Consider the following 14,423-nt stretch of genomic DNA (forward strand, 5'->3'; position numbering starts at 1 on the left):
CCCTCTTTACGCGCACATTCTCATGCTGTTAATCATGTGTGTTTGTGTGACATAATGAGCTTTAGATTCGGACTGATGAAACTTGAAAGAAGGGAGGTCGAAGCTGAAATAAGAACCTCCTCTGGTTTGTTTGGTACAAAGAATAACTAGCTGCTCTTGACTTCTTTGCTGCTGGCTGCATCTCCCGCTGTAGATCAGGCTTAAACATTAGGAGTCATCAACCAGACCACGTCCTTGTGATATGGTCCCCCGCCCCCCCCCCTCCTGTGTTCAGATCATGCAATATTCATATGAATCCATCATGTTGCCTCTTGTAAATCCTGCGGACAGGATTTGCCATTCAGAGCCATTTCCCCTCCCCCTCCACTCCTCTGCCTCCTCGTCCTTCATCTTCTAACAACTGTTGCAATATTCTCATCTCACCTTCTACCTCTTTTTTGCTCTTTTCTTTCATCACTGTGTGAATGTGAGAGTAGACCTCCAATAAAGTCACTCCTGAAAGCATCTCTTCCGAGTCCTTGTGCTTCATGTGTCCCGTGTTATCTGTCCATCAACTCCACCACACTCAGAGGAACCATAGAGGCTCGCATCCCCACCCCCAGCATGGACTCCAGTGCCTGCTGTCATATCCATATTTTAATGTATGTGTGCTTCCAATACGTTTCCTTTTTTTTTGTTGTTGTTTTTGGTTTGTGTGTGTGCATGTGAGCATGTACTTACATCTGTGTATGTGCATGTGGGAGATTATTCTCTAACGGACATGCCATCCCTGAAAGTAAGTCACCACATTAACACCTCAGAGTGGTTTCCTCACTCGTTTGACCGCATTTGCATTCATTAAAATGTATAAAAGAGGCACACAAGACAATCAAACAGGTGATCAGGACTGATTCTGCCAAGCTCCAATTGCATGACTCTGCAGAAATGTTAAGGCAGTGTTTAGTATTCTTGGTAAGTCCGAGCAGATAGAAGGGAGATCATGCGGTCTGAGCGACACTGCGGTGGTTTGTAAAATGTGTGTGTGTGTGTTTGGTTTAGACATGTTAAGGGTGTCCGAGGGGCAGGGGACTCGCCTACCCAAAACCAGGGCCGCCCAGAGGAGCACTCTGACCAGTGTTCTCCAGTTTCTAGGTAAATAAACACGCGTAAGAAGTGTTTGTGCGGTACGATGTGCCTCACACCCACACTTTCATATTTACAGTTATAGTTAATTAAACTTAAGTTAATAGTTATTTCACTTTATGAACCATTTATTAAGCAATTGTTTGTTGTCAAGTTGCAACTGATGTTTAAAAATCTTTATAAATGGTTTCTGCAGCATTTAATCAACCTATTACTGAAGTAAGATTAACTATAAATGTTTAAATGATGCTTATTGTAAAGTGTCACCTGAGCCAGTTGATGCAGCTCCAGTGTGGTGTCTCTTCCAGAGTCCCGTCCGGCAGCTCACGCCCCTCGCTCCCACCGCACCCCGGGCCTGCAGACGCCTCCCCCTCGACGCCTCCTCTCCTCCCTCCCGCACGGCCCCCACGGCATGCTGGGAAAGCGCAGCTACCATCACCACAGCAGGGCTGAGCCGGACCGGCGCGCAGGTGCACACACAGGCACACATTTCCAGAGCCGGACTAATTCCACCAAAAAAAGTTATCGTGACCTGTTTTTCAATAAGGCTGTTGTTGCTTAACTTCATCGTGCCCAGAAGCAGAAAGTGATTACCTGTATTACTTGAACACCCCCGAAAAAAAATTGGAAAATGCATCCCGTCTTGCTTTTAACCGAGTTACCTCTGATGTGAATGAACCTTGGGGACCAAACAGTGTTGATATCCAGTGTTCTCGTTGTCCTTTTTGCCTGATAAAATCCGATTAGTGGAAACACACCCGGAGTTGATAACCTTTTCTGCCATTTCTTATCTAAACTAGCTCGTTGGAGAGAATGACAACTAATTCTAATGAAAACGAATCAGCAGATGGGGGTCATTTGGATAATTTGGATGATTCAACTTCAGTCTGACACTTTGTTTTTTATTGGTAACTTCACTATTATTACTGAAATTGAAACACAGTCATTTTTGTTGCACCACTTGTAGCTAGGAAAAGAAATAAACTCATCAATAATATTCACAAGTGACAGATTCCCTCATGCATGTTGTGCATCTTTCCCTTGTTTCCACAGAGAACCCAGGAACAACAGGTGTACCCCTCCTGGTAAGTGTCTTATACCTTTATTCTGAACTAATCCTGTACAGCTGCATCCGCTCATTTGAATAAAATGATATGTAAATGTCTTCCTGCAGCATAACGGCCGCAGCAGCAGCAGCGGAAACACCCGCGGCGGAGTGATGATCCGCAAGAGACGCCCCAACTGGATCGATGCCCCCGATGACAGCTTCTTCCTTGTCACCCGGGAGACCAGGTAAGCAAAGGTGACCCTTTTCTGACCTCTGATTGGCTGACTGTGTGTGTGTGTGTGCATGTGTGTGATAGGACAGCAAGTGAGGCTGAGAGCCGAGCGGCAGCAGACGAGAGGAATTGAGCTGTGACAGAAATGGGACTCTCAGGAGTTATTTTGGTCCTGTGGTGACCTCAGACAGCTGTGTAGCGTAAACACACACAAACACACAAACAGATACGACACATATGTGCTTAAATCCACACAGACGCTGAGTCGGAACAGAGTGGCAGCCTGCAGGGTCTCGTTGTCACTAATGCAGCTCCATCTAGGGGTGTAAAAATGTCTCGTTTTGAAGATTGAATTTGTGTATTTTCACCACGACACTGGCTCAGCTCAGCTCATGCAGACAAGAAGCACTCTAAAAGCACCAACACATGCAGACACAATTAAGATATTTTGGGGGGCCAGTGAGACCAGAAACTTTAACCTGCGTAGACATAATAATCTATTTAGTTATAAAGCACTTTATGCAGCATGCCATCATAGATGACTTCCTTCTTAATCTGGTCACAAAGTCATTATTCGACGCCTCGTCTCGTCTCCAAACAGCTTTTGTGTTCAGCACTTGGAAAACATATCACAAGAGTAACTAAAGCTCAATCCACCTTGATGGAAAAACTACTCAGCTCTTGAATGTCACTGTTTTTAACTGTTCTCTCAGCACCATTTAAAATGAGGTCATGCCCTCAATGATTCCCCCACAAAGGCCGATCGAATGAAAACGGTCTTGTTAAACCGGTCGGCTCTTTGCTCAGGTGTATGACGCATTAAAGAGGCAGCTTAAAGGTCCAGCGTGTTGGATTCAGTGGCACCTAGCTGCGAGGATCGCAACCTGCCGACGACATCCACGTGTGACCGCCGTCGAGGAAAGTGATACAAGGGGTTTTCAGTTGTTTGCGTTCTGCAACCTCATCGCTGGTATCCACATGATAATGATCAACTCTGACCTTAAACAGATAATAATATAATAATACATATTGAAGACCATTCAAAAAACCCCAAAGCACTAATTCATTGTATTTATATAACTGCTTGAAAAACAGAGTTTACAACGTGCTTTGAGAAACAAGCAAAAGCAGGAAACTCAGGAAGACAATATAACAGAATAAACACTCAACAGTCGAGCCGAATGCATAAAAGTGTAGTCTAAAGTGAGTTAAAACAACAAGGCAAAAGAGATAATATAAAAACACTAAAAGAAGATATGAGTCATTACAGGTCAAAGGAATAAAAGTGATAAAACAGGCTAAATCACAGACAAAGACGGAGGGGAAAAGAAATGTACTTGTGTCCTCACCACTCCTCAACACAAAGTGATGCCACTGATTGTCACTAGCCGTGGTTACATTGAAATCATTCTGATTAGTGATTCTGATTTTACTGTTTAAGTGGACACGTTGCATCAGCCACGGATCAGTTCTGTTCTCCTAGCGTTGTGTTTCTGTCCCCCTTGGAAGCAACGTCACCTGATGTTCGCCACGCGTGAGGCAAACGTGCACGGAAAGAATTCATTCAGAGAGAAACAATCAGCTTTACATGGTTATTAGGCGCGAATATCTTTTCTATGAAACATGTGACAAAAGGTGAACACTTGATCTGATTAAACAGTCATTCAGATTGGATCGGATCAGCCTCCTGCAGTTGAGGTATTCACACGTGGCATTATAACTCTGATTGGCCTATTATTCTGATTATTAGAGGAAGACTGTGTTCATGAAACCACAGTTACTGTAAGTGTATTGTGCTGTGCTAAGCTGCTAGCACAGCTTTATACTCTTTGTCTTGCTTAATATGACATTTGCAGATAATATTATATTATCATGGGTTCCGTAAGAAATGTAAGAAATGCTAAACGAATGGAAATTAGATCAAATCGATTAGCTCCTCCATAAACTGCTCTTGGCACAATGTGATGCCTCAGCAGCCTGCACTCTTCTGCTCCGCCAACACTGGGCTTGTATTGATTGTTTGTTTAAATAACTTGCCTCAGACCTGCAGTACTGGTATCATTTAAAACGAAAGCTCAAAAACCCCCGAACAGCGTATTGCGCACATTCACGGTCCGTCTCGCTTTGCAAACACTGCATCAGTCCACGTTGTGTTAAAGACCTGACTGAATATGCTGTTGAATAAACAGGCATTTATTTAATCAGTAAAATCAGTTTCTTTTTATTTTTCTCACAACATGCATAGACTCACACTCTCTCATGCGCTCCCATAAATGAGTCAATGTTTGCATGACTGTATGTGAGAGAGAGAGATGTTCCTCCATTAAGCCCGTGTCTAAATGAGCCATGGCACCGGGCCCTCACAGCCGCCCTCCGACCGTCAGGGCTAAAATTAGAGTAGCTAACTGGTGCAGATGGGCCAGCGAGGAGCCAGGCACCGCTGGGCCTTGAGTGGAAATATCATTACCACATTAACCATGGCTGCGCTCGTATGGATCACTCACTTAGCACCAAGATCATGATGGCTGTATGTTTGCATTTGAGAGAGACGGCATCATTACGAATACTGCACCCTTTGTAATATCATCCCGTCTGTTCGCACGCCTTGTCGAGATACTTTTCCGAATTAAAGACATTAATAGATCTGCGCTGAAAGGCTGCTGCTAATGAGAAATGATCGGAAGTTTCATCTTCTCCCCTTCTCTGTCTCTTCATCCCACCATTTCTCTCTCTCTCTTTCTCTTTCTCTCTCTCTCAAGCACTTACTCATGGAGGCAAGAGAGACAAGAACAGAGAGACCGAACGAGATGGAGAATTAACACTTTTTGCAGCATTACAGAGTCATAAATCTGATGATGAAGCTGATTAAACGTCAGGAATAAAACAAATATCTCGATTTTGCATTGATCCTATAGGTGTAATTAAAGTGTGTATCTAATTTTTATGGCAATCAATCCAACATTTTACTCAAGATGAAAAGTCAGTGAGTCAATAAGTTATTAGGATTCATCCTTTGGGAACCATGAATCTTGCTACAAAATGTTGTGCCAATCTATCAGATGTTGCGATATTTTACTCGATAAGTGCCAAGATGTTTCCCTCTGCACTACCATTGTGAACTTATGGTGGCACTAGAGTTTCATCCTCTGGAAACCATGAATGTGTAAAATTGTGTGCCATTCAATATTAACTTATGTTGTTATGTCTAACTGGAGAATCTGACATCTTTAAATGTTGAAGAGGCTAATTTGGAAGAGGTCATTTGGATTCATCCTCAGGGAGCCATGAATTTGTAAAATTTTGTGCTGATATCTTACTGGAAAATTGACATCTTTAAACTATTTGTTGCACAAGAGGAAAGTGACAGGATTCATCCTCTGGGACCCATGAATGTCTAAAATGTGTGCTAATCTTATCTATGTTGTGATATCTTACTGGAAAACAAACATCTTTAAGTTACGGCACAAAAGGCAAAGTCAGGGTATCATCAACGCTAAGAGGAGCCATTCTCTGGGGACCATGAATGTCTAAAATTTCCGACCAATCAATCAATTAGATGTCACAATATCTCACTGGAAAACTAACATCTTTAAATGGTGGCGAGAGGCAAGACACAAAGTCAGGGATCATCATGGTTGATAGAATACATCCTATGGAAACCACAAATGTCTAGAATTGTTGGCCAATTTATCTGTGAGATGTTGAGATATTTTTAATGAATAATTGAAATCTTTAAACTCTGGCACAAGAGGCAGAGTCAGGGTATCGACAAGGTTATGAGGATTCATCCACAGGGGACCATGAATGCCTCAACTTTGTGCCAATCAATCTATTAGATAACTTACTTACCGTACGTTGTGCCGACGGTACTTCTGTGTTTTATGTTAAATAGGACTTTGAATGCAACACTTGCAACAGACAGAAAATTAAAGGACAAATAATAAAAGATGAGAAACACGAGGAAACAAAGCGTGAGAAAGCAGAACAGGGCATGAAAATGAGAAAGCTTGACGTGTTTGAGTTTGGATTTACATGTTTGCTCTCCTCCTCCCCGATGGCCAGCTGAGCAGACAAAAACAGCACCGCTTTAGATGATGTGCCACCAGAGATAAATCTGCTCTGTTATTCTCCAGTTTATATTCTGCTATGACTCTGACTGACAAAACTCGTGTCACGCCATATAAAAATCTGTCTCTGGAAGGAGCTGATGTGTTTTCCGGTTCAGAGTACAAGGAAAACAATGTCGGTGATGCTCAGGAGGAGCATTTCAAGAGGCCTTTGCAGTGCATTAAATTTGTTTTTTTTTCCTAGACAGCCGAAAGGGAACCATGAGCAATCATGCAAACATTGTGGTTATGCATCTCACATTTGTCTCTGAACGAATTCCATTAGTGCTGCCGTGTCCAACATTTGTTATAGTGCCCAGTGGTCTTGGCTTTAGTGCCTTTGGTCACTGTGGGCTGTTAAAAGAGACTTCCTGTCACAGCATAAAGCCCACTTCGGTCTGGAGATTACCACCGAGCTCCTTTTATAAGTCTGAGAAATCCTGCCGAGATGCACCTCATAACAGATATTAAAAACGCTATTACTGATGCTCAGTAAATTTTGCACTTGGCTGTAAAGCGGATCCTCCTGAAATGAGAAAAAGCGGGTGTTTCTAATCATTTTCAGCGGGCCTGGTGCCCTTAAAATGAACTCTGCTCACATTTAATTCCTTCTTTTATGAGTTTTCTTCATCTTGTAGACGTCACTTACGGCTCTCGAGGCTTTATGCTGCTCAGGTAGAGCTTGCTGGGTGAGCTTGAAACGGAAAAAAAAAGAAAAGCCTCTCTCTCTCAGCTCAAAACAGAATCAGTTAAAACTTCTTCTCAACCAATTAATCACTCAAGTCCATCAGCTGCTGGTAAACTAATAGTATACATGAAAAATAAGCTGTCTCACGAAGCCCAAAGCCCATTTCATCACTGTTTCAATGTGTTGCCACCCTTTTTACTGCAGGCTGTTGCTGTCACGTTGCAGTTTGTACATTAAGTAAGGAGCCCATAGGTGGTTGCAGTAATTAGACGCAGCTAAAAGGACTTGAAGCATCACGCCTGTGGTCGGATAGAAATAAATAATGTATTCAAACAAGCATTATCTGCAGGCTAAAATGCTGTAATCTGCTGAGACATGAAGATACAATCAATCAGGAGCTCGAGCTCCTCTTTCGAACTGTTTCATGCAGAACAAAACTGTCAAAATGATGAAGCTTCATTGCATTTAGGTGAAAGAAGATACATTTTAAGATTTCCACTATAAAGGCGCACTATGTAACATTTTAGTATCACTTCTTGTCAAATAGTCTTTTATAGGCGCCTGCTTTGCTTTATTTTATCACAAATGAAATTGTCAACTTGTGGCTTAACGTTAATCTAAAACTCATATTAGCTCCAGCAAACTCTTGATTCAAATTTCCGCTGGATTGGATTTAAATTCATCCTGAACATCCAGGAGAAATCGGAGGAAACTTGGCAACATGTATACATTGAAATAGCTGCTGCAAAATGTTTATAGTAATTAAAAATAATGAACAAAGAATTTGTCATTTAAAATTTTCTTGCACAGGTTTTGCAAAATATAGCTTCGGAGCTGCAGCTGAGCTTTCAACTGTAGATTTTCACAAGAAGGATTATTTAATTTCCTTGCAACTTTTTTATGTTCAGATAGAGTTGATATTCATTGCACTTATATATAAAATTCACAGATGTTATATTACTCCATCGTTGCAACTTTATCATTCTTTTCACTGGCTGTAACATCACAATTGGTCGTCTTATTTCATCTGTAGATATTCATACTGTGTCGACTTCAAGGTTTTCTATCCGTCTGAGCCTGTTCTTCATTGGTTTCTGGAAATTTTGCAAGTTAAAGCTTGTAATGACTTAGTTATGCGAAGCTAGATGATGTCATCTTGTTCTGTTGGTCTGGACAGAACATCAATCTTAGCTTCTTAGCTCACTTTTCTAACTAATTTTCACAAATTCAACATTTGGAAATCCACTTACTTAACTTTAAGCTCAAGCTAGAAGAGAAACTAAAACAGTATATCACAAATTATTCTTCTGTGCACTGTCATCTGAATTAATGAATTCATGACTAACAATCTCAACACTGTTTCTGTACCAGGGATTAAACTTTCCGCCTTTGGCCTCAAAGGAGACATATTATGCTTATATTCAGGCTCATATTTACGACTAGAATAGGTTTTTCTCTGTATTCCCCCTCTGTCTGAAACACTCTGTTTTAGTGCCTGTCTCTTTAAGGCCCCTCCTCCTGAAAACCCAGTTTCCTCTGATTGGTCAGCTCACACACGCCTGAGCCAGCACCACTCAGCGTGTTTCCAGTCAGCTGATGTTTTCAGCTTCCGTTTAGCTTCATTTCTACCATGAGTAAGGGCATAAATTAATATGGTTACGCAGTGTGATGTCATGAAGTCACAGGAATTAAAGGAGGGGCTACTGACGAGGTGTTTCAGGAGCAGTGTTGTCTGTGGGAGAGAGGAGCTCCCACTTCCAAGCCAGACTTTTGGCTTTTTAGCTTTCAAGACCTTTTACATTCAGAAGAACCTATAAAACACTAAAGGAAAGATAAAAACTGAAAAAGCATAGTAGGTCTCCTTTAAAAATGAATTCTTGACCTTTGAAACAGTAATTGAGCGGACCGATGAGATTATTTTGTCGGCTGATTGACTCTCACTACAACTAATTACTGTTTCTAAGTTCAAGACCTAGCCTTTTTGTAACAGTGTGTCTTCTTCTGCACTTATGTCCTGTCTTGTCTCCACCTGTGCAGGAGGGCCAGACGGCTGCTGTCGCGCTCCCAGCTGAGGCACGCTTGCCGGCAGCCCTGCGAGCAGATCACCCTGCGCAGGGTCTCCCAAGGCCCGCCGCAGGGGCTCGTCCTCGCCCCGCCGCACCCCCACCCCAGCCTGAGGATGCGGGGCCCCATCGTCATCCACGACTGATCGGACCCCTCCGTCCTCAGCACCCCCTACTGCATATACACTAACAAATTCTCACCTCCTGTTCTCTCATAAAAAAACCCCTCCTTTCTGCTTTTTACGTCCTCAAAACTACCGTTCCGATTAATCCTACAAGCTATCTAACTGTTGGGCGACAGAAGGATGTGATGCAATAGAAACATACACCCTAACCTGGCTGCAAGTGCCGCCTGTCTTTTGATCCCGTGGGAATGTGTTTGTGTGCGTGCAACCTGTATGTAAAGGTGTGGCAGAGTGTGTGTGTGTGCGTGTGTGTGATCATGCCAACAACGTATGGCAGAACAAGGGGATCCCGACGTGTGCTGTTCTTGGTTTTTTTTTTTTTATGGATGGACATAACGACGACAGAACTTTGTGTGACCTTTGTGTTGATGGTGAATTGTTGTGAAGTTTTAATCAGTTTGTATAAGGTTATTTTGGGTGGGTGGGTTGTGGGTGGAGGGGCATGGGGGCTGGATGGGGGATGGGGTTGGTGGGGTGGTTCGGGGTGGGATTGCATTCATGGCAACTGAGATTCTTTCACCATTAAAAAAGAGGCTGACGTTAAATAGAAAAATGCACTATACAAGGAATGAACCAGCAGCCTTTTTCATTTATTTTATTTTTTGATAGAAACGGCCGCTTTAAATTGTGTCCTTACCTGCAGTTTTTTTCTTCCCCTGCTCTTTTCTTGAAGTTTAAATCAATGAGCTGGAGCCGGCGTTGAAGAATGACAACCCGGAGGCATTATGATACGACACCTGTCAGTTATTCATGACAAATCTGCAGGAAAAATTATAACAAGGCAACGAAATAGAGAGCAAGCTTACATCGAACAGCCTCCCTCATGAACCGGTGTATAATATATTGTAAATGTCATTACCGCACTGTAAATCTACTCATCCTATTTCTATGGCCGACTGTACCTACCTAGCCCTAACAATGGGTACTAAAGCACTTCCTTTGCAGCAGAAAAAGGGCATGAATCTGTCATATTTTCCTCGAGGCTGCGATGTGCCCGCGACGTTTTGAGGCAGAACCGACGAGCAGCTTTGCCAGCAGCTGTTTGGGCTGATTGGCTTGCATTTAAAGGGACAGTCCACCTGAAAAAACAAGAATTTCTCCTCTTTCCTGCAGTGCTTAAGAGTGCAGAAGGGATGACCTATATTTTTACAGGCTATATCGTGGAAGTTAACATCGCCCTGGTTCCCCCCTAATCCTCACGAATGAACACCACTGTTCAGTTCAGTCACCAGAAGCGAAAAGAACCACCACTAAGTGTGTAATTGCACTATAAAATACGAAATTTGCAACAAAAAGATCAATCTATAAGTCGTAATGTTACAGTTTAATGTTTTAAAGACAGACTAAGTGAGTAGATGAGTCTCTGTGTTCCATTATATTCAAGCAACTCACACCAAAAACAGTCTAAATGGGTAAAAAGCGCTACAGGTAAGAGGAAAAATATGTGTTTTTGATTTTGGGGTGAACTGTCCCTTTAATCTTCACACACCCAAACAGTCCAGTTAATCCCGTCTTCAGACCTCTATATCTCTCTCTCTCTACCTGCTGCGTGACAGTTTTGCCTCAAAACGTTCCCCGGTCGACCCATCGAGCCTTCGGGTGTGTTTGATTATGAGTTTTTAGGAAACTGGCATCGCCGCCGCATGTCTTTGAGGTGAGAGCCTCAGCTGACCGATCGGGTCACATGATTTCTTCTCTTTCATTCAGAATGTTTATGTTAGTGTTTTCCTGTATGTCATGTGTTGAATTATGAATATGCTGAGAACAATAATAATAATAATGATGATAATGATAATAAAAAAGAAGAAAAAACGACAACAACGACGACAACAACATAACGCCATGACGGGTGATGGTGTCCGGTCTCAGTGAGTCATTTCTTGGTGTTGTACTCTGTCAGCCTGTTCGTCTCCCAGCCTCCCACTCCGTCTCTCTTTGTGTTGCTCTTGAGGGGGAGTGTAATGGATGGTACACACTGTGGCCTGTGCGTGGATGTTGTAAAATACCCTCACAAAATATGGCACCTTGACACGCTGATGAGGAATGAAGCGTTCTTCTCAGGACATAAATCACGTTCTCGGGAGCCCACAGCCAGCCTCAAGGTACTTTTTCTCTGTTGTAATATTCTGAAATTATTTTCCCCTTGCAGCTTTACAGCCAACTGCAGCAACAGCTGTGTGGTTTAGTTTCCACCATATTTCCTTTACGGTCTCTGGTCCCAGTAAGAGCGAAAATAACAGCACAACAACAGATCAACAATATTTTAAATTATTGTTATTGTTGGGGAAAAAAACCTATTAGTTAAAACCTTCAGTTAAAATAAATAAATATGTAAGTCATAATTCTGAGATCGAAAGACATACTTTTCATTTACAAAAGTCAATATTCAACTCATAATTTTGACTTGTAAACTCATTATTGTGATTTTTTCTCATAATTTAAGATTCAAATCTCATAAATGTTACTTCTTATCTCAAAATTTGAATTCCTGTCATCGTTTTTCCTTTTAATTTCACAATTTTGACTTTCAATGTTAAAGTTATGACTTCATATTTCAACATTATTACTTTCTAACACGTGATTTGGCCTTTTTATGTCATTATTATGACTTGTTAGGGTTACGATTGAGCTTCAATAAATGTTTCAACATCCACATCTCCTGAACCCTCTCCAGAAACGAGTTGACCAGTTCTTCAGAAACACGTGATAGGAGGTCGGAGTGTCTGAGACAGAGACACTGCGCCATCAGAAAGATTTTGAGGCTGATAACTTAAGGAGGGAAAAAAGTTACATAATGTTCCTTTAACATGCTACTGTCCACAAGATTTTGAAACCTGCTAGCAGGGATTTGCTCTCATTCAGCCACAAGCTTGTTGTTGAGGTCTGATGCTGAGACGTGGACCTGGTTCTGTGCACAGAGCTGTGGTTGAATGTCGTAACAGGAAGGATATTTCCCAACATGTTGCCACCGAGTTGAGAGCACGCTCACTTACAGATGTAACTGAAGGGCCAAACTCAAACCAGGAAACAGCCAAAATCACAGGTGTGTCCACATACTTATGGCCTTATAATAAACTGAGTTTGTCACAGGCACAGACAGAACTCGGCTGCACCTGTACGAACCTGCTGTCTTCAGGTGCTGTCAGACAGAGTACATTTGAACCACGTGTCAAAATGTTATGAAGCAAAAAGGGAGTTTTTATCTTTAGCCGACATTATTGAAGTATGAAAGCTTTATAATTAGGTCATTCAGATACATTTTACAGATTGAAGTAGACCGGTTATGGCTTATGAGCATCATTTGGCAATGATGTTTTAATTTGATCAACTTGAATTGGTCATCTTGGTCATCTTTCAGCTTTTATCTCATTATTATAACACTTAAATCTCATCATTTTGGCTTAGTACCTCAGAATTATAATTTATGTCTCATAAAGATGACTTTTTTTCTTTTTACATTATTCAATTTTTTTTCTCATTATTTCGTCTTTTTCACAATGTTATAACTTGCCATGAGGATCTTTTTTAATCAAGGCGAAGTCAGGAGTGGGCTTCCATACTCTTAACACTCACCATTTATTAATACTTAATATAACCACTTTTTATCTAATAATTTAGACCTTTTTAAAAATCATTACTGGACTTTCAATCTCATTATTTGGGCTTGTATGTCATTATTTTGACTTACAATGAAGATTTCCTCATTTTTCATCAAGTTTCAAGTTTTCATCATCTGATTTCTTTATTAATTGGCGGAAAAAATGGGCTTCCGTACTCTTAAATATCACCATTTTAAGCCAACATATTCTTTTCTTTTTTCTTTTTTCTTTTTCTTTTTTTTTTTTTTACAAAAAATCCATATATGTGTCACTGTGTTGTGTTTTACTATTTGTAACTTGTGTATGTAAAGACCAAAAGCAAACAAGACTGAGAGGGGAGGGTCAAGTCTATACACTTCATCAGTAAAAGTTTCTTTCTTATATAATATACGTCACACACGTCACATTTCTTTCACTCCCGTTGTACTCGGAAGTCGGAGCTTTGTGAGAGGTACCTGAACGCAGCAGCTAAGTCGGCTGTGTGTAAGCTGCCGGTGTGAGATCCGTCCCTGTGGTCCCGTTCTCACCTAGCCTGTATTATTCACCGCGGCCCGTCCGTTTAAAACACAGAATCAGTCGAAGGACGACGCGACGTGTTCGTCACGGGCGCTTGTTTCGTTCTTAGTCTCACTTCCTGTCGGTTCACCGCCGAAGCTCCAGTGGCGCAATCGGTTAGCGCGCGGTACTTATATGACAGTATGCAGCAGAGCAATGCCGAGGTTGTGAGTTCGAGCCTCACCTGGAGCAGAGTTTTTAGACGAACCCTCACCAGGTGGGAGCAGGTAGAAACCTAAAATTAACCCTCCAGCTCAGCCAGGTGGGGGACTTCCTGTACTGCGCATCATGACGTCACTCAGTAATCCCCCTACAAAGCACTGTTGATATATGTAGGGCTGCTCACCTGTCAACAGGTGAGTTCAAACAGTCACCTTGCGATGATCCCATTGTGTCCATGACGTAAGGATTGTCCATCACATGTATCCAGAAAATATGACAGTCTCAAGTGTAAGTGAAGTACTTATCTTTTCTTTCTTTGTATAGAATAATGGTAAATCATGTCCTTTGTTTTCTTTTGTATAATTGTGTTTAATTGTCATTCAATAAAAATGAGGGAATGCAGCAATTTTCCACAGTAGTAGTAAATCATGTGCATTAAGTCAGGCCTACATAACATAAAAAGGTCTTCGGGATGCTTTTTGCAGCATTGGTTCTTATACAACTACTACAACTATTAAGCTGCCACTAATAGGCTGATAATAATAATGATGATAATAATAATCTTTTTAATATGGAACCCCTTGTTCACACATGAGTCATGTGAGGATAGAAAATAAAATACATAAAACTTACTTGAATTTAGAGGCTCTGTATAACAACAAC

General features: G+C 41.6%; 1 protein-coding gene and 1 non-coding gene across 5 annotated transcripts in view; both read left to right on the top strand.

Annotated features, from left to right (window-relative positions):
• mta3 (metastasis associated 1 family, member 3) overlaps positions 1 to 9,734 on the top strand; it is a 31,084-nt gene extending 21,350 nt beyond the window's left edge. For 2 of the 4 annotated variants that reach the window (XM_030400824.1, XM_030400825.1), the window contains exons 15-19: positions 1,039 to 1,131; positions 1,431 to 1,592; positions 2,176 to 2,207; positions 2,297 to 2,415; positions 9,234 to 9,734. In XM_030400824.1, the coding sequence (XP_030256684.1) occupies positions 1,039 to 1,131; positions 1,431 to 1,592; positions 2,176 to 2,207; positions 2,297 to 2,415; positions 9,234 to 9,405 (578 nt within the window). In that variant the 3' untranslated portion in view covers positions 9,406 to 9,734. Of the gene's footprint in view, positions 1 to 1,038; positions 1,132 to 1,430; positions 1,593 to 1,922; positions 2,031 to 2,175; positions 2,208 to 2,296; positions 2,426 to 9,233 lie in introns of those variants that run through there. The other 2 variants (XR_003981922.1, XM_030400826.1) reach the window with 2 other exon arrangements.
• Positions 9,735 to 13,696: 3,962 nt separating this feature from the next.
• Positions 13,697 to 13,790, top strand: trnai-uau (transfer RNA isoleucine (anticodon UAU)). The gene is made up of 2 exons: positions 13,697 to 13,734; positions 13,755 to 13,790. It is a non-coding gene; the product is annotated as a tRNA-Ile (tRNA).
• Positions 13,791 to 14,423: the final 633 nt, after the last annotated feature.

The sequence above is a fragment of the Sparus aurata genome, chromosome 20 (assembly GCF_900880675.1).
Source record: "Sparus aurata chromosome 20, fSpaAur1.1, whole genome shotgun sequence".
Lineage (NCBI taxonomy): Eukaryota > Metazoa > Chordata > Actinopteri > Spariformes > Sparidae > Sparus > Sparus aurata.